The sequence below is a fragment of the Dendrobates tinctorius genome, unplaced genomic scaffold (assembly GCF_039654945.1).
Source record: "Dendrobates tinctorius isolate UK_male_01 unplaced genomic scaffold, ASM3965494v1 ptg000267l, whole genome shotgun sequence".
Classification (NCBI taxonomy): Eukaryota; Metazoa; Chordata; class Amphibia; order Anura; family Dendrobatidae; genus Dendrobates; species Dendrobates tinctorius.
Window position 1 is genome coordinate 423126 of NW_027361934.1, and position 20663 is coordinate 443788.

Consider the following 20663-nt stretch of genomic DNA (forward strand, 5'->3'; position numbering starts at 1 on the left):
TATACCAGGATGTGGGACATACATACCAGGATGGGGGACATATATACCAGGATGGGGGACATATATACCAGGATGGGGATATTATATACCAGGATGGGGGATATATATACACCAGTATGGGGGACATATATACCAGGATGGGGGATATATGTACTAGGATGGGGGACATATATACCAGGATGGGGGACATATATACCAGGATGGGGGATATATACCAGGATGGGGGACATATATACCAGGATGGGGGATAGATATACCAGGATGGGGGACATATAAACTAGGATCGGGGCCATATATACCAGAATCGGGGACGTATATATCAGGACGGGGGACATATATACCAGGATGGGGCGCAGGATAAGGCACATATATATTAGGATCGGGGCCATATATACCAGAATCAGGGACGTATATATCAGGACGGAGGGACATATATACCAGGATGGGGCGCAGGATAAGGCACATATATATTAGGATGGGGGACATATATACTAGTATGGGCCCAGGACGGGGTATATATACCAGGAAGAACCCAATAATACCTCAGTATGCAGTGAGCTCCCTCTAGTGGAGGCTACAGTCAGCATGTTAGGAGAGGTCGTGAGGATTTTGGCCAGTAGGTACAGTTAGTGCAGCAGTGAGGAGGGCAGTAAAATGCAAGGGGAAAAATAACATCACAAGGGGCAATAAACGTTTGATTTCCATATGTAATTGATCCTGTAGCCGGCTGTGGCAGCCGCGGAGGACTTGTATACCGAGTCAAAGTTCATTTCACTGCAATGTTCTGTGTATATGTGGATGAAAGTTGAGCGTTTTACTGCCCTACATAGCGACGAGCTTCCTTAAGCCCAAGAAGGAGCAGAACATTTGCTGATCCCCTCCGCGCTGATGTCTTCACTGAACTACAATTCCCAGCATTCCATGTTTTCTAACATTTCTGTAAAGGGGACCCGTTACTTGCACAAATTCCGGACAGCGTTAATCAGAGCCCGGCTGTGGAAATGCAGACTCTACATGTTAGAGATATTTAAAGGGATAGTGCAGGTGTAGAGGTATACCTGTAATCCTGGACTATCCCTTTAAATATCCCTAATATGCAGCCCATACTGGATCCCAGCCATCACCATCGCGCAGTATGACACCGACGCGCTGTAGTGCTAAAGAGCAGATTATAAAGCAGCCTTGCCCCCGTTATAATGATATCGGCAGGGTAACGGGGCATACCCCACAACACCCCCGCCTTACCTCCATGTGCCCGAACGTCTGCACCAGCGGCACCACTTCTAGCTTGTTAATCTCTGCAAGGTGCAAAATGCTCTTCAGGTCGTCCTCACTGCAAAGAGAGAAGACGGGTCAGAGGCAGCCATTTCTAGAGCATGTGACAGCTAGGGGCCCGCAGGACCCCATTACACATTGGATTAGAAGGGGTATCCTGTCCTGCTCTCCTCCTCACTGCCAAGTGATTGGTGCCGTTTGCTTGTCATGTAACGTGCCGGCAAAAAACCTTGTAATCTCTTTGGATCTGCGGTGCCCCCCACCTGCCGATGAAGTAGTGACAAGGGCTGGATTATACCCTTTAATGTTAGCTGAACGTGGGATGGATCAGTCGACCATTTTATGAGTATGAGGGTCTATTGGCAGCAGCGTATTCCCCTTTCCCCACTGAGACACATGCACACTCAGCCGAACCGAGCGTGTATGTGTATGTGTGTGTGTGTGTGGGGGGGGGGTCATAGAATGCAGATTTCTTGTATGTATGACCTAGAATTGTGACTTGTGATCAGTAATAGTGACGTATATCGGCTGTAGCCTGCTTATAATGCGGCACTGGAGTCTGATCTGCTGTAGCCTGCTAATAATGTGGCACTGGAGTCTGCTCTGCTGTAGCCTGCTTATAATGCGGCACTGGAGTCTGCTCTGCTGTAGCCTGCTTATAATGTGACACTGGAGTCTGCTCTGCTGTAGCCTGCTTATAATGCGGCACTGGAGTCTGATCTGCTGTAGCCTGCTAATAATGTGGCACTGGAGTCTGCTCTGCTGTAACCTGCTAATAACGTGGCACTGGAGTCTGCTCTGCTGTAGCCTGCTAATAATGTGGCACCGGAGTCTGCTCAGCTGTAGCCTGCTGATAATGTGGCACTGGAGTCTGCTCTGCTGTTGCCTGCTAATAATGCGGCACTGGAGTCTGCTCTGTTGTACCCTGCTTATAATGCGGCACTGGAGTCTGCTCTGCTGTAGTCTGCTTATAATGCGGCACTGGAGTCTGATCTGCTGTAGCCTGCTAATAATGTGACACTGGAGTCTGCTCTGCTGTAGCCTGCTTATAATGCGGCACTGGAGTCTGCTCTGCTGTAGCCTGCTTATAATGTGACACTGGAGTCTGCTCTGCTGTAGCCTGCTTATAATGCGGCACTGGAGTTTGCTCTGCTGTAGCCTGCTAATAATGTGGCACTGGAGTCTGCTCTGCTTTAGCCTGCTTATAATGTGGCACTAGAGTCTGCTCTGCTGTTGCCTGCTTAAAATGCGGCACTGGAGTCTGCTCTGTTGTACCCTGCTTATAATGCGGCACTGGAGTCTGCTCTGCTGTAGCCTGCTTATAATGCGGCACTGGAGTCTGCTCTGCTGTAGCCTGCTAATAATGTGGCACTGGAGTCTGCTCTGCTGTAGCCTGCTAATAATGTGGCACCGGAGTCTGCTCAGCTGTAGCCTGCTGATAATGTGGCACTGGAGTCTGCTCTGCTGTTGCCTGCTTATAATGCGGCACTGGAGTCTGCTCTGCTGTAGCCTGCTTATAATGTGGCACTGGAGTCTGCTCTGCTGTAGCCTGCTAATAACGTGGCACTGGAGTCTGCTCTGCTGTAGCCTGCTTATAATGTGGCACTGGAGTCTGCTCTGCTGTTGCCTGCTAATAATGCGGCACTGGAGTCTGCTCTGTTGTACCCTGCTTATAATGCGGCACTGGAGTCTGCTCTGCTGTAGCCTGCTGATAATGCGGCACTGGAGTCTGCTCTGCTGTAGCCTGCTAATAATGTGGCACTGGAGTCTGCTCTGCTGTAGCCTGCTAATAATGTGGCACTGGAGTCTGCTCTGCTGTAGCCTGCTTATAATGTGGCACTGGAGTCTGCTCTGTTGCACTCTGCTTATAATGTGGCACTGGAGTCTGCTCTGCTGTAGCCTGCTTATAATGCGGCACTGGAGTCTGCTCTGCTGTAGCCTGCTTATAATGCGGCACTGGAGTCTGCTCTGCTGTAGTCTGCTAATAATGTGGCACTGGAGTCTGCTCTGCTGTAGCCTGCTTATAATGTGGCACTGGAGTCTGCTCTGCTGTACCCTGCATATAATGTGGCACTGAAGTCTGCTCTGCTGTAGCCTGCTTATAATGCGGCACTGGAGTCTGCTCTGCTGTAGCCTGCTTATAATGCGGCCCTGGAGTCTGCTCTGTTGTACCCTGCATATAATGTGGCACTGGAGTCTGCTCTGCTGTAGCCTGCTTATAATGCGGCACTGGAGTCTGCTCTGCTGTAGCCTGCTTATAATGCGGCACTGGAGTCTGCTCTGCTGTAGCCTGCTTATAATGTGGCACTGGAGTCTGCTCTGCGGTATCCTGCTTATAATGCAGCACTGGAGTCTGCTCTGTTGTACCCTGCTTATAATGTGGCACTGGAGTCTGCTCTGCTGTAGCCTGCTTATAATGCGGCATTGGAGTCTGCTCTGCTGTAGCCTGCTTATAATGCGGCACTGGAGTCTGCTCTGCTGTAGCCTGTTTATAATGCGGCGCTGGAGTCTGCTCTGCTGTAGCCTGTTTATAATGCGGCACTGGAGTCTGCTCTGCTGTAGCCTGCTTATAATGTGAGCCTGGAGTCTGCTCTGTTGTACCCTGCATATAATGTGGCACTGAAGTCTGCTCTGCTGTAGCCTGCTTATAATGCGGCACTGGAGTCTGCTCTGCTGTTGCCTGCTTATAATGCGGCACTGGAGTCTGCTCTGCTGTAGCCTGCTTATAATGTGAGCCTGGAGTCTGCTCTGTTGTACCCTGCATATAATGTGGCACTGAAGTCTGCTCTGCTGTAGCCTGCTTATAATGCGGCACTGGAGTCTGCTCTGCTGTTGCCTGCATATAATGTGGCACTGAAGTCTGCTCTGCTGTAGCCTGCTTATAATGTGACACTGGAGTCTGCTCTGTTGTACCCTGCATATAATGTGGCACTGAAGTCTGCTCTGCTGTAGCCTGCTTATAATGCGGCACTGGAGTCTGCTCTGCTATAGCCTGCTTATAATGTGGCACTGGAGTCTGCTCTGCTGTAGCCTGCTTATAATGTGGCACTGGAGTCTGCTCTGCTGTTGCCTGCTTATAATGCGGCACTGGAGTCTGCTCTGCTGTAGCCTGCTTATAATGTGGCACTGGAGTATGCTCTGCTGTAGCCTGCTTATAATGCGGCACTGGAGTCTGCTCTGCTGTAGCCTTATAATGCGGCACTGGAGTCTGCTCCGCTGTAGCCTGCTTATAATGTGACACTGGAGTCTGCTCTGCTGTAGCCTGCTTATGTGGCACTGGAGTCTGCTCTGCTGTAGCCTGCTTATAATGCGGCACTGGAGTCTGCTCCGCTGTAGCCTGCTTATAATGTGGCACTGGAGTCTGCTCTGCTGTTGCCTGCTTATAATGCGGCACTGGAGTCTGCTCTGCTGTAGCCTGCTTATAATGTGACACTGGAGTCTGCTCTGCTGTAGCCTGCTTATAATGGGGCACTGGAGTCTGCTCTGCTGTAGCCTGCTTATAATGCGGCACTGAAATCTGCTCTGCTGTAGCCTGCTTATAATGTGGCACTGGAGTCTGCTCTGCTGTAGCCTGCTTATAATGCGGCACTGGAGTCTGCTCTGCTGTAGCCTGCTTATAATGTGACACTGGAGTCTGCTCTGCTGTAGCCTGCTTATAATGTGGCACTGGAGTCTGCTCTGCTGTTGCCTGCTTATAATGCGGCACTGGAGTCTGCTCTGCTGTAGCCTGCTTATAATGTGGCACTGGAGTATGCTCTGCTGTAGCCTGCTTATAATGCGGCACTGGAGTCTGCTCTGCTGTAGCCTTATAATGCGGCACTGGAGTCTGCTCCGCTGTAGCCTGCTTATAATGTGACACTGGAGTCTGCTCTGCTGTAGCCTGCTTATGTGGCACTGGAGTCTGCTCTGCTGTAGCCTGCTTATAATGCGGCACTGGAGTCTGCTCCGCTGTAGCCTGCTTATAATGTGGCACTGGAGTCTGCTCTGCTGTTGCCTGCTTATAATGCGGCACTGGAGTCTGCTCTGCTGTAGCCTGCTTATAATGTGACACTGGAGTCTGCTCTGCTGTAGCCTGCTTATAATGGGGCACTGGAGTCTGCTCTGCTGTAGCCTGCTTATAATGCGGCACTGAAATCTGCTCTGCTGTAGCCTGCTTATAATGTGGCACTGGAGTCTGCTCTGCTGTAGCCTGCTTATAATGTGGCACTGGAGTCTGCCCTGTTGTAGTCCCTCGCTGCTCTCCCCCTCCTCACGTCATTATAAGACCCTTGTCTGTCTAGTACAATTGTGCCATTGGCCTTCAGAAACTACAACTCTCATCATGCATTTTACAGACTCTGGTCATTCATTACAATCATTTTCGGAGCCTCCCTTTACAATGATGGCCAGGTGGTCACCGGATGTGACTACGGCCCCCTCACCTGTAAGCGTACGGAGACTTCAGGATGGACAATTCTCCACTGAACGGAAACATGTCCTCGTATTCTATCAGCAGACCGTTAGCCCCGAGCTTGGAGAGGAGCGGGAATATCTAACAGGAGACAAAAGACTGCAGGTCACTGGGATACTGGCCCACTGTATATCAAAGAGGTTCTGCAGCTACTGCACAACCCCAACTGCTACAGAACCTCATAATAAAAACCCCAGCTGCTGCAGAACCTCAAAACAGAGAACCCAGCTTCTCGAGATCTGACTAATAGTCGCCACAGCTGCTGCAGAACATCACAAACGACACAGCCGCTGGTGCAGAGATGGACACACTGGTTTCCTGTGTGGATCGACTGGAGTCATCACTTTTGTTGTCTGCCCCAGTTTTTTTGTTTTCTATATATCTGTCAGTTGTGAACTAGAAGCCGCCCGACTCTGCCTCCTGTAGGATGTCGGCCAGGACTGACAGTGCCGGCCACCCCTGGAGCAGGACACAGACACTACACTGCCTCCTGCAGGACGTAGGCCAGGACTGGCAGCGCTGGCCGTCCCTGGAGCAGGACAGAGACACTACTCTGCCTCCTGCAGGATGTAGGCCAGGACTGGCAGCGCCGGCTGCACCTGGAGCAGGACACAGACAGAACGAGATTCCACCTCCATCAACAGCCGAGGAGCTGTGGAAAAGAAGACCGGTGGCTTCCTGAGGATCTGCGGCCTGATAAACCCTGGCCCGTGCCTCCCAACTGTCCAGGATACCGTGGGAGACTCCCAGATTTAGGGGGCTGCCCCACTGTCCCGGGAGGTTGGAGGCAATTACTGCTTTCAACAATATCTTGATCTTTAGGACACAGATACAGCTGTGGAGCAGGGAGCCGTCAGCTCTCCTCTCCACCATTCACCTATGCCGTACAAGGCTCGGCACGAGAAGTGCAGTGACGTCACTTACTGCGCCGGGGACAGACACAGAGATCTGCTCCGCTTCATGTGGAAGAGGGGAAAGGTAAGTATTTATTTGTTATAACACCTGGTGGAGTGAGGGGCACCAAATTGTGGGGGAAATTAGCACTGGGGGGGCATCATACTGTGTGGAGGGAGTTGTGAGGGCATCATACTGTGTAATGGTAGCTGGGTGAGTAATCATACTGTGTGGGTGGAGGGTGCTGAGTGGGCAACCTACTCTGTGGGGGGGATCATACTATGTGGTGGGGAGGATTAGGGGAACATGGTACTGTGTGGTTGGTAGGATTGTCTGGACATCATACTGTGCGGAGGGGGCATCATACTGTGTGGTGGAGAGGATTGTGGGGGCATCATACTGTGTGGTGGAGAGGATTGTGGGGGCATCATACTGTGTGGTGGAGAGGATTGTGGGGGCATCATACTGTGTGGTGGGAAGGATTGTGGGGGCATCATACCGTGTGGTGGAGAGGATTGTGGGGGCATCATACTGTGTGGTGGGGAGGATTGTGGGGGCATCATACTGTGTTGTGGGGAGGATTGTGGGGGCATCATACTGTGTGGAGGGAGCTGTGGGGGGATCATACTGTGTAATGGTAGATGGGTATCATACTGTGTGGGTGGAGGGGGTTGTGGGGGGGTCATACTATGTGGTGGGTAAAGGCTGTGAGGGCATCAATGTATAGGGGGCAATGTGGGTGCAGCAATATGTAAGAGGGGCATCTTTGGGGCATCATACTGCATGGAGGCCATCAAAAGGATATTAAACTATGTAGGAACACTAAAGGGATTTATTCGGGGTATTATTTTAGGATGGGCGCAGGTTCGGGCTGTGGAATAGCTGGCTCTGTAAGCCTTGTGCTCGCTATGACAGATGTCCCTCGGCATTGTGCCATCCCCTGTGGTATCTCTGGCCTCCAATCGCTCCTCTGTTTCGCAGTCACCCCTTGCTGTTCCAAATTTTGCTTTATTAATCAGATTTCCTATAATTAAATTTACATCAAATCCCAAAACAGAGAGACCAGACCTGATGCCCAATGGCTGAACCTTTTGGCATCAAAATCATTGGTCATTGTGTGAAGTTTCCGATGGGCGCAGCCAGCTGCAGAACCCAAATAGCAGGAAACGATGTAAGCCGGTCCTCTCACCTGCTCATAGTAGGACACTTTTGGGGGCGCTCCCTTCAGATCCAGGTGGACTAGTTTCATCTCAATATGACTGAAATCTTTCGCCACCTTTCCGGCCACTTTCTTTGTCTTTGACTGAAGGACTGTATCGTCCTCACGTGGCGGCTCCGGCGCAAGGTCCTTGATAATTGGGTCTATCGGACTTTCCACTTTCGCACCCCAAAAGAAGTCATCCCTGTTTTCTACCTTTATGGTCGGTGTCACCTGGGGAGGACTGAAGGCAGGAAAATGAGAACAAGATCTGCTCAAACATAAAGAAAAAATGAGAAAATAGAGAGATGGACGGACACAGTGTGAACTGAAATGTCACCACAAGGGGAAAATAAAGTCTACTCTTTCCTCTGCGCAGTCTATTGGAGCGCTGCCTCTTTATTCTTTATACTGCTATAAACAATGCTGTCCATACATCACAAGAGAAGCACAGAGACGCCATCAGGTCAGATGTGAATCCAGGAGCCAAGTGTTGGAGTCATCAGTCATTGTGCATTATGGGCCGGATTATAGTATGTCATTAGTGTGATAGCTGTCACTATTAATGATAAAAAGGCAAAAGGATGACCTAGAATTAACACTTGTCCCGAAACCGGTGATTCAGGAGCCCCACAAACAATAGACAGCTGTAGGACGAGCAATGGTTCAGCTTTCACTACTGACTCCTCCGGCAGCCTTCTCTCCAGACTCCTCCGGCAGCCTTCTCTCCCGACTCCTCCGGCAGCCTTCTCTCCCGACTCCTCCGGCAGCCTTCTCTCCAGACTCCTCCGGCAGCCTTATCTCCCAGCTCCTCTGGCAGCCTTCTCTCCCGACTCCTCCGGCAGCCTTCTCTCCGAACTCCTCCGGCAGCCTTCTCTCCCGACTCCTCTGGCAGCCTTCTCTCCCGACTCCTCCGGCAGCCTTCTCTCCGAACTCCTCCGGCAGCCTTCTCTCCCGACTCCTCTGGCAGCCTTCTCTCCCGAATCCTCCGGCAGCCTTCTCTCCCGACTCCTCCGGCAGCTTTCTCTCCCGACTCCTCCGGCAGCCTTCTCTCCCGACTCCTCCGGCAGCCTTCTCTCCAGACTCCTCCGGCAGCCTTCTCTCCAGACTCCTCCGGCAGCCTTCTCTCCAGACTCCTCCGGCAGCCTTCTCTCCAGACTCCTCCGGCAGCCTTCTCTCCAGACTCCTCCGGCAGCCTTCTCTCCCGACTCCTCCGGCAGCCTTCTCTCCCGGCTCCTCCGGCAGCCTTCTCTCCCGAATCCTCCGGCAGCCTTCTCTCCCGACTCCTCCGGCAGCCTTCTCTCCCGACTCCTCCGGCAGCCTTATCTCCCAGCTCCTCCGGCAGCCTTCTCTCCCGCCTCCTCCGGCAGCCTTCTCTCCCGACTCCTCCGGCAGCTTCTCTCCAGACTCCTCCGGCAGCCTTCTCTCCAGACTCCTCCGGCAGCCTTCTCTCCAGACTCCTCCGGCAGCCTTCTCTCCCGACTCCTCCGGCAGCCTTCTCTCCCGACTCCTCCGGCAGCCTTCTCTCCCGGCTCCTCTGGCAGCCTTCTCTCCCGAATCCTCCGGCAGCCTTCTCTCCCGACTCCTCCGGCAGCCTTCTCTCCCGACTCCTCCGGCAGCCTTATCTCCCAGCTCCTCTGGCAGCCTTCTCTCCCGACTCCTCCGGCAGCCTTCTCTCCGAACTCCTCCGGCAGCCTTCTCTCCCGACTCCTCCGGCAGTCTTCTCTCCAGACTCCTCCGGCAGTCTTCTCTCCCGACTCCTCCGGCAGCCTTCTCTCCAGACTCCTCCGGCAGCCTTCTCTCCAGACTCCTCCGGCAGCCTTCTCTCCCGACTCCTCCGGCAGCCTTCTCTCCCGGCTCCTCTGGCAGCCTTCTCTCCCGACTCCTCCGGCAGCCTTCTCTCCCGACTCCTCCGGCAGCCTTCTCTCCCGACTCCTCCGGCAGCCTTCTCTCCCGACTCCTCCGGCAGCCTTCTCTCCCGACTCCTCCGGCACCCTTCTCTCCCGGCTCCTCTGGCAGCCTTCTCTCCCGAATCCTCCGGCAGCCTTCTCTCCCGACTCCTCCGGCAGCCTTATCTCCCAGCTCCTCTGGCAGCCTTCTCTCCCGAATCCTCCGGCAGCCTTCTCTCCCGAATCCTCCGGCAGCCTTCTCTCCCGACTCCTGCCAACCCCTCCAGGAGGTCTCCCCATTTTACAGAAAGAGTTGGCATTGGATGATGTGTGCCCGGTGGGTGCCAACAAGTCGTTCTCCCAGGGCCAGAACATTTAGATACAGACCTATGGCAGTAAATCATGAAATACCTAGCTACGCCTCAATGCTGGTAGCCTTATTCATAAGGGTCCTAGGTCACAAACGGGAATTAGAAAATAACTACATTTTCTTCTTGATTTTTCATATTTAGCAGGGACTTGAACCGCCTGCAGATTTGTGGGCATCCAGGTCCTGAAATCCCTTCCGATCAAGCAATAGACCCCCGAGAAGTGAGCATCTTTCTATTGAATCTGTACTCTGGTCTGCCTGTGTGCTCCAGTCTGCTGAGCTGCTTACTTTTCTGGGGTCCATTGCTTGATGGGGGGGGGGGTTCAGGAATTGTACCCCACCAATCTTCAGATGAATCAAGTGCCTGCTAAATGTGAAAAATTCATAAGAAAGTTCAGTTACTCTTTAATGTTATCTAGAGTTCGGCAAAAAGATTTGCAGGAGCCTGGTATGGCATCCACGGCTGGCACTCTAACGCCGGCGTCGCCTCTTCTGATTACTAAAGTCACGGTATAACGTCACAAAGAGGTCTAGTAATCAGAAGCGCCCAGGATGCCGGGATTCGAGGGCTGGTTGAAGAAGATGGCCCACAGATTACACAGAGCACTGTGTAGTAATACTCAACTTCTCCTGCGGGGGAGCTGTGGGGAAATTAAACATCTGTCCCACAGCTGACTGCTGGGAGCGCTAGTGGGACACCTTGTAATTTGGGATCTTGATGGGGCCCAGTAAGGACACACCAGCTCTATAATGGGCACATAATATACATTTTACATAGGTTTGCAGGAGACTTTACATCGGTCGGGTGTATTTCCTTGCCTCGGTATCGGAATTCAGGTGTGAAAAGGCCGAAAGCTAAGAAACTAATATGATAGCGTGTGAAGATCACTCACCTGCCTTGATACATAAACTTTATCAAAGCCAGCGCCAGAATGGCCAGGACGCCAAGGCGCAGATACAGAATTCTCCTCCTGGAAGGCATCTCTACGGAAAGAAGAAACAATGGAAAAAAATACAAAGGTGAAACCAAAGCCGGCACCTGCAAACTGATATGGGGAGACGAGGCTATAGGATGTGATGGCTAGCAAAATTCCTTAAAGGGTCATTCCCATCTTCATAAATGGATATTTTTTTGGATAAAGCAGGTAAAAACAAGCACTTTTGCAATTTACTGCTTTTTAAAATTTGCAGCCGTTCTTGAGATATTAACAATTTTGTTTACAGCTCGTTGCCTGGGAGACCGACCACTGCTGCTGTCTAGCTTGTGAGCCCTAGCTGGGATTAGGCGGTAACAGCGCGTTCCACAGGCCCTGAGCAGCTTCAAAACAGAGCTTACAAGCTGAAAACAAAGGAGCTTTTAAGCACTGTGCGCCTTTCTGCTGTCAATCAGCGGTGGTCGGTCACCAAGGCAACGAGCTGTAAACAATATTGTAATATCTCAAGAACGGTTGAAAATTTTAACAAGCAGTAAATTTCAAAAGTGCTTGAACTTACGAGCACTATCCGACAATATCTATTCATGAAGACTGCAATAACCCCTTAAAGGGATATTCTGGTTTTAGCAATTGAGTGCTGTTCGTTGCATAATAAAGCTTTGCAGTTTTCCTGAATACGTTTTGTATCAAATCCCTTTACAAGATCTCTGCTTGCTGTCACTTGGTGCTGCCTGCCATTGGAACCTATCCTGGTATTTGGGGCTAAAAACATATTTTGCGATTGGGCTTCATTAACAATTTTGCACCATTTGCCTTCTCTAGCCTCTGTGCTGTGCATTGCTGGCTACAGCATGAGTTAACTGAAAATCTGTCAGAAAGCTCGGTCTGACGGAAAAGTAGCTGTTTTCTCTGTCTTTTGCTGAGCCCCGATTTATCACTACAGACCACATCAAGGTTGAATGTGCAGGAAACAAAGACCGTAAAAGTCAAACAGAGCAAAGTTTTTTCTCTGAAACCCAATTGCAAAAATTATTTCTAGGCCCAAATATATATATTTAAATGAAAAAAAGGCCTTAAAGGTGAACAAACTTTTTAAGCTGGTCATACATGAGATAGCTGTTGGCCGAGTGAGCGATTGTGTCAATGGGGAGAGGACAAAAAACTTCTGTGAGGAAGCTCTGCTATCGGATTATCTCCCCTCAAAACAAAAGGACCAGCGGTTGAAATCCCAAGTGTCCCATCACATATCAAAGGACCGGCCATTCCAGCTGAACTTCACTTTTATCAAATGTGTATGTGTTCATCTAGACTACCAGTAGATCCTGCAAGTGTCACCAAGTCTACAGGGTAAGGAAACCCTTATCTTACTGGCCACTGACAACAAATCAGAAGTTTGAGCATGCATGTCTATATCATATTGGTTTCACAGCTCTCGGTACAGCTTACCATTAGGGAATCAATACTCCAATAAAAATTTGTCAAATTCTACTCCTATTTTAGGTCTGGCTGTGGGCACCAGCATACACCAGTAACTTGGGGTGTTTATGGTGCCCACAGCCAGAACCTATTTTAGATCCGGTTGAAGGCAGCAGCTAACACCTGTGACTTGGGGTGCTTGTGGTGCCCACAGCTGGACCCTATTTTAAGTCCAGCTGTGGGCACAAGCAAACATATATCACTTGGGGTGTTTGTGGTGCCCACAGCCGGACCTACTAACTAAGGGGTTATAACCTGGGTCATCAATGGTAGGAAATGGATAGAATTTGGACCATATGGGGTTAAAATATTAAGACCTTAAAAATAATAATACTCTGAAATGAAAGGAGTGACAGTGTCACATGAAAACAAGGCAGAAGCCCATTATCATTTCAGATAACAATGCAAGAAAGTTTCACAGAAATTGAGGATGTAGTTCTCTTTACCTGATCGCCCCCATTAACTCCTGTGCAGGTATGACAAGGTGGAAGTCCTGCTGCAGAGCTGTCGCTGTCAGCTCACTGTGAGACCAGGGACACACCAGGAAGTTCAGAGCAGAACTTGTATTTCCTGCTCTGGAGAAATGTTACAGGTTGCGGTGCAGCGTGCATGATAAAAACAGACATTTGTCACCAGATTGACTGTGGACTATTGAGCTTGTGCGTTTTCGCACCACGCTATGTGTCAGAGCCTGGGACAGTGACACTGCAGGGGATTTTTCGTTATGCGACACCCACGGGCATCACTCACCTCTCTGACATTTCTGTACTAAAAAAATATGTATACAAGGGTTTGGTCCGCACGTAGGAGGGATAACAGAATTTTTTGGGTCATTCCAGACCATTTTTCATTTCTGCGCTTTCGTATTTTTCCTCTTCTTCCAAAACGCATAAAGTTTTTTATTTTTATTGTTTTTTTAATCTGGACAAGTTGTAGTTTTTAATAACTTTGTTCACTTTATCATATAATGTACTGAACCAAAAAAATACCAAGTGCAGTGAAATGGTTAAAAAACCCCACAAAACATACGCACGAAAAAAAGAACCATTTAAATGCCACCTTCGGTGATTAACAGCAACGATCAGAGCCAGCTCCGGTCGCTGCTGTTAGAGGCAGGTGCAGGCTGCAAAACACAACCTTAGGACAGGTGATCAGTATCAGCTCTGTGAGGATCTGCCTCCCGACATCACCCACCGATCATCTGTTTGTAGCTCCCTTGGCGGCTGTGTAGTGAGGAGGAAAAGCACAGCTCCGTACACTGTGTAGTGGCCGTTCTCTGTACTGCAGCTAAGCTCCTACTGAAGTGACCTGAGCTGCAGTACCTGGGACATGCCACTGTGGCGTATTTAGCTGTGCTCTTCCATGTCTGTACACTGTTTACAGCAGAAGCCGATCAGCTTCTGCTTTACACTGTTTACAGCAGAAGCCAAGCAGCTGATCGGTTGGGGTGCCAAGTGTCGGACCCCTCCGATCTGATATCTTTAGGATAGGTCATCAATTTATAAGTCCTTGCCAAGCACCCAAGACAAATTAGCTGTTTGACAAAATATTGCTCCGCCACTAGCTCTATCTCCCGATCCCCGGATCACAAGAACGATCGTCTTTGCTCCCGTGTTCTCCTCTGCACCTGCTCAGTCAATCCCACCTTACTCCATTTTTTATAGCCCTTTGTGGGCCAGTCATGGGTTACACCTTCTCACATTTCCATTGTCTAACAACACAAAAGACAAGGTCACGGGTTACCTGGCGCCGACGCGTCATCAGAGGATGGGCGAGACATCACCAGATAACAGCCAAGTACAGAAGCTACTGCATTTGCAGAAGAAAAATGTCTTTAAACATAATTTTTCTTGTACAAACCTATATAAGAGCCGTCTATATAACCTAGCGACACACGGACACATTCCTTGATTATATAGACGTCTTTTAAAGCTGTTTTTTAGGAGCGATAAACAATAAAAACGAAGTTTTCAAAGATTTTTTTTGCTGGCACTTCTATACTGAGCTTTTATTACTGCTCCAGTCTCCGATCGGGGACTGGAGAGACGATCACTGGCAATCACCGAAAAGCACACCCCCTGCGTTATCTGTCACCGGCCTGTGTGCAGAGTATATACATATACAGTACATATACAGATGGTAATAACATATGATTCACGGGCTCATTAACCTTTGAAGCAATTTTTAACAAGTTTCCTTTTAGAAAACCCGGTGGTGGACTCGCCCACGATCCGCCCGTACAGATTACAGAAAGACAGGACAATATGATCTCCTGTGTATGGGGGTCCTCCTGACTCTCCCAAGACATTTGATTTTGGGGGAGAGGAAGATTGTTAATATTGAGTTTGCTTTGTTCTGCAAAGAGGCATCTTCCCCTCTCCTCATTGAAAACACATGAACACTCGGACGATCTGGATATGCTGGTCTACCGTTGGGGGTCGGGAGGACTCTGTTCACCAGTTCTCAATGGGGAGAGAAGAGAAAGCTGATTACATACACTTCTAAGAATGATTCTTCAACCCAGAAAAAGATATAGAGAAACCGCTACTCATATCGGGAGGTCGGCCACTCCTGCCCAAATCAGCGGGTTCCTTTATTGTGTGACACCACTGACTTATCTCAGAAGAACAAAAGGAATGGGGCATGTCACAATCCAGCTGTCGAATCCTTACCTCCGCAGATCAGTTGGTCGGACACTCCTGCCAAAATCAGGACCTTTGGCTGACCTCACTTTCGTGGGTAGACCGTTGGCAGATCCCCAATGAGAAGTCAATGTAGCCTTCACACAGTATACAGCTGTGGCCTCCAAACTGTGGACCTCCAACTGCTGTAAAACTACAACTCTAAATGTGGCTGGCCAGGAGGTGAAGTTTTGCAATAGGCGTAGAGACACTAAAGTGCCAAATATGAGGTCGGTGACTGTGCACAACCTGACGATTACCCTGCGGGATGTTTGCGATGGGTGGATAGAACAAAGAAATTTGGAAGCAAGGTGAGGAGCTTCAGGCACCGCTGCTGGCAGCTTGCTGCGTCAGAAACCTTCCCCTACGTCCAATTATGTGAATTAGCTCCTACAGATGGGAGTAATCTGAATGTGAATCTCCACCTTTGGATATAATAAGAAACAGTACTAACCCTGCTGCTGTGGGATGGAGAAAGAAATTGCACATAAAGAAAGGATTTTTGTCTGCAGATCTCAGGCAGACGCTACCTAGACCCCTATAGATACAGGGGATGCTGGGGGTTATGCTGGTTGCAGTGCTGCGGAGAAATGGATTGTGGCATCAATCTGCCATCTAGTGCTGGCATCAGGTATTTCAACCGACGTCTTGCCTAAAGGGGCATTCCATAATTATTGCGTTGGCCTATGAAGCGACGATTTGTTAAAACGTCAATCAGGTGTGTAAATCAGCCCTTAGGGTCAATTAAAAGGGGTATTCCCGACTTGGGCATTTATGGCATATCCACATCCATCTTAATTGCACCACGGGGAATGAATAGGCGTCTGCCCGCGTCTGTCTCACTTCATTCACTTGTATTAGTGAATAATGTAAAATATTGAATTTCCTCCTATTCACTGATGGCAAACAGAGAACTTGAAAATGCTGAGTGTATGAGAAAGCTGTAGAAGTTTTAAAGGGGACCCGGCAGGACCTATATTATTCATAAAACCGCAATTCTTCAGCATCTTTTCTAAAAAAAAAAAAACGATGTATAAATAAATTGACAACTGGGTGTTACCAGTCGTGGGTGTGTTCCTGCACAGTATCTGACACTGTCCATTCAGTGCTCATTATGCAAGGACACACTCCTTTGACAAAAGGGAATGGACAGTTGTCATTTCATAAATATCCAGGAATAATTGGGGAAAAAAAAGACAAAAAGACTGATGTGTTAATATTCCCATGGGATATGAGTCAGACTTGGATAACAATCGTTTTTAGGCCTCGTTCAGGCGAGTTTTGGCCATCAGACTCGTCCACAGAACTCAATGGTTGCCTAAAAGGAAAAACCGACGCCGTAAAGACACCATCTACTTTTAATGGATCCTTATATTAGTTTTTTCAAATGTGGATGTAAAAAGCCGACATAGATTACAAGACCGGCTCCATGTGCAGAAGTCACCGCCTATTGTCCGGCACCGGACTGGTGGATTGTTTCACCGTTCGCATGATCCCGGCCTTCAGATTGATTTTGACGCCTCTGATTCAAGAGGTCGATGCACCGTCACTTACCACGGACTGTCGGAGGCCATCCCTGTTCCCCTGCTTATTAACCCCTTCTCCTATCGGATGATGATGTCGTACGCTCCAACACACAACTCGCCTTCTTCATCCTTCATTACCAGCCTCTCTGGAAATAAAAAAAGACAAAAGAAGAGCAGATGCTCACAGTTATTTAGAAGCTAAACGCTGCCAAGTCTCCGCTCAGGATTTTCCTGGAACAAAGTGATTTTTGGATGAGGGTCATAAGAATTCGACTTAACCCTCCGTCAGGCGCAATATAGATTCTCCTCAGTTCATGCGCAATGTGCCTGACAAGCACAGGTCAGAAAACCACCTATAGTAGCTACATATTTCAATTTCAGGACTATAGAAGTAGTCAGTGACCTTCATAGGAATGTATTAAAAGAGATTACACCAAATCAGATGCAAAAAAAAACATTTATTAACCATAAACTTATTAAAACTAAAAGTACCACTTTTCGGTAGTACCGCCAAATAGGCTCCAGTTATCTTTACTTAACTATTGCTTAAATATAAAATTATGGAAAAAAACTTAAAGGATATTGCACTTAGATGTTACTTAATTATTTTCTACTCATCTTCAGTGGTTTCAATTGCAGCAGAAGCAGCACAGGTACACTTAGAAAAGCAAGGCTGGCAGACGAAAGTTGCATGGGAAAGGCAGATTGATTCTTTACATATTTTGCAGTCATATTTAGAAAGCCTTCTGAAACCAGATACAAATGAGCAGGTAGTACAACTGCGTCTTTTAGAAGGTGGTAGAGTCGGTGTTTGTTCTGGAACGTCCTTGGGACGATATCTCTTCAACCGGTGTTGCAGGGCAAGGGGCATTCCAACCGTCTTTGTACTTCTTAGGCTTAGCTCTCCACTCACCAGTTCATTAGCCAATTGTTTTAGGTACATTCTTCTGCGCATTTGTTTAAGTTCATTACCGAGGTAAATTACTTGTGAGTTGATGCCACCCACATTCAGCATTGTAAAGAAGATTACCATCGGCCAGCGTTTGGTATTTCGACTTACACTGAAATTGCCACACATTTGGTCAGCAGTGTCAACGCCGCTTTTGGTCAAATTATAAAAAGTTATGATTTCTGGTTTCCTTAGCTCCCCAGACTCTGGATCAATGGTGTAATCATTATGTAATGAAGAGACCAAAATCACATTTTTCCTCTCGCGTGGGATGTAAGAAACTAAAATCTTTCCATTACTGAACCCAAACATAGTGCTATACTGTTGTTTGCCTTTTGTATATAGAAAATCTGGCGGCAACTGCCTTTTGTTTTTTCTAACAGTTCCCACATATGACAGCTTTTTCGTTTTTAAAAAATCAATCAGATCAAAGTCAGTAAACCAGTTGTCAGCAGTGATATTTCGACCAGATCCAAACATTGGCTCAGCAATTCTCTTTACCACATCACTAGGCTTGTTGCTCACATTGAAAGGACCTGGTGGCTGTCTTCCACAATAAACTTCCATGTTCATAGTGTACATCATCCTTGCATCAACCATGGCAAAAATTTTAATTCCATATTTGTTTGGCTTTGATGGTATATATTGCCGAAAACCACATCTTCCACGGAAACCTGGAAGCATCTCATCAATAGTGAGGTTTTTCCCCGGGCAATAGCTTTTTTGACAATTCATAATAAATTGTTGAAATATGTCCTGAATTGGTGCAAGCCGGTCATAACCTTTTCGTTCTGTCCGGGTACTTCGATCATCGAAACGGAGGCAACGGATCAGGACTTTGAATCGTTTCAGATTCATCACAAGGCTGAATTTTTCGATGCCATCACCGTCTGTCCCCCACAGCTCCTCCAAACTTTGCCTATTTGCTCTGAAAGCACCAGCTAGGTATAACAAGCCAATAAATGCCTTGAGTTCAATCACATCAGTGTTTTTGATGTCCCTCTCTCTGGAGAATTGCTCTTTGATTGTGTCAATATACTGGTTAGTGAACCGAACAATAGTTTCCAACATGCTATCTGTAATTAGATTACTCCAACATTCCACTGCAGTTTTAGCTTTTCTAGCACTTCCAATAACTCCAGGAAGGTGTGTAATAATATTGTGGGATTCTCTGCGCTGTTTGTTCTTGGGTGCCTTTTTGTTCCACTTTGTATTTTTATCTTTGCCCAAATAATAAGCTAGATCTGTGTCTGTTTCCTCTGTATCAGTGTCATCACCATCCTGCTCTGTTCCAGAATCAGTGTTACATTCTGCTACCTCATCTTCAGATGAAATGTCACTAGATTCCTCTAAATCCTCAGTTACTGCTGGTTCTTCCTCATCATCTTCTAACAAAAAAAATCTTCATTTCTTCTAAATGAAGGGGTTTAGATGAATCATACTGTTTTCTGGCCATTGCAGCAGAAAATCTGAAGCAAGAGAGAAAGAGTATGTGTTAGGGCGCAATGTGCTTTTGAAGCCACCCTCCTTTTGTCTAAGAAAACAGTACTTATGTACACTAACTTAGCATTAATCCTTCATAAAACAAGCTAAATACACAATCGTGATGAATAAAAAAAGAAAATACTAACCTTTCAATTTGTGTTGAAATCAGGCGCAATGTGCCTGAGAAGCCAAAGTGTTGATATCTGCTCACTAGAAGGTCTGCTGAGTCACTGTGATATCAGGTTTCACAGAGCCTGTAGAGTCAGGAGATAACTAGGAGGGGTGGGGTTTTCTGATAAGTGGGCAAGGAGAGAGAAGTGAAACTAATTACTGTGTGCCTGTCAGATCTATTGCGCCTGACGAGGGTTAAGTGCTAGAAATGAACTTTCTCTGTCGGCGAGAGACGACGGGTTTATGCACATATTGTTAATACCCGTCACAAATAACCGCACAATTTTGGAAAAAAAAAAATTTGTGGTACGACCCACTTTTTTTTAAACCATGGCACAGTTGGAGAAACACGGCCGTACACAATGGGCCAGGGCACTCCGCTGCCGGCCTTCGGGGGAGAGGTTCCCATGCACCATTTGATGCACCCTAACAAACTTTGTGGCGGCGGGTCCCCGGTTTAGATTGACTTGGACAATCGTGAAATGGTGGAGCAGCGCTTGCTAGAAGAGGCTAGTGGAGGAGGACAGGAGCCACTGCCACCTTGGAAGGCCGACATCTGCAGTACCCTGGCCCATCATGTGAGGCACCGCAACCGGTCAGGACCGTCTTTCCAACCGCACAGCCTGTAGTATATCACCATGATCAACCAGGGGCGGACACAGCATTGGTGCAACAGGGGCCCAAGAGATAAGGGGGCCAAAATAAGTGGAATTGTGCCCTATGAGGAGCTACGGGACTGCAAAGGGCCCATCTATTGTCCTTGCCCTGGGGCCCTTATGGTCCTGTGTCCGCCAGTGGATCCGACCGCTGGGACCCGAACAATTCTGAGAAATGGATTCTGCAAAAGAAGAATGTAAATAAACTAAAAAAAGATTTAAAAATCATTAAAAAAATCCTAAAAAATAAAATATAAAAACATGAAAATTCAAATAAAGATTTTTTAAAAAACTAAACCTATCCCATACGCACAAAAAGTCCGAGCGATCGAAATAGAAAATAAATTAATCCGTATGATTAAAAAAAAACATCAAAAAAACAGAATGCTGCTTTTTCAGCCATGCAAAAAAAAAAGTGAAAATATTATCAAAAAGTCGGATCTAACCCAAAACGATACCAATAAAAACGGCACTAAAAATAAAAAACAAAACACAAACCCCGCATACGGCCACGGATGGCAATGAGGATGGGAAGATAACAAAATAAACTTTACAGCTCTTAGAAGGGGAAAAAAATGAAAGCGCAAAAAGGGAAAAATGAGCTGAGGAGGGAAGGGGTTAATGATCTGTATCACGCTCTATATTCCATTATAACCCCCAACCTTCTACGTTACATTCGTTTCCGTCTTTTCCAGTTGCCAGGCAACA

At 47.9% G+C, this 20663-nt stretch overlaps 1 protein-coding gene across 4 annotated transcripts in view; it reads right to left on the reverse strand.

Annotated features, from left to right (window-relative positions):
* Positions 1-20636, reverse strand: part of LOC141069572 (hexosaminidase D-like) — a 33722-nt gene extending 13086 nt beyond the window's left edge. The window contains exons 1-7 of one of the 4 annotated variants that reach the window (XM_073559253.1): positions 20618-20635; positions 16723-16840; positions 12934-13062; positions 10970-11060; positions 7809-8061; positions 5697-5806; positions 1246-1333 (exon numbers count right to left, since the gene is read on the reverse strand). In XM_073559253.1, coding sequence (XP_073415354.1) covers positions 1246-1333; positions 5697-5806; positions 7809-8061; positions 10970-11058 — 540 coding nt within the window. In that variant the 5' untranslated portion in view covers positions 11059-11060; positions 12934-13062; positions 16723-16840; positions 20618-20635. Of the gene's footprint in view, positions 1-1245; positions 1334-5696; positions 5807-7808; positions 8062-10969; positions 11061-12933; positions 13063-15159; positions 15576-16722; positions 16841-20617 lie in introns of those variants that run through there. The other 3 variants (XM_073559257.1, XM_073559254.1, XM_073559256.1) reach the window with 3 other exon arrangements.
* Positions 20637-20663: the final 27 nt, after the last annotated feature.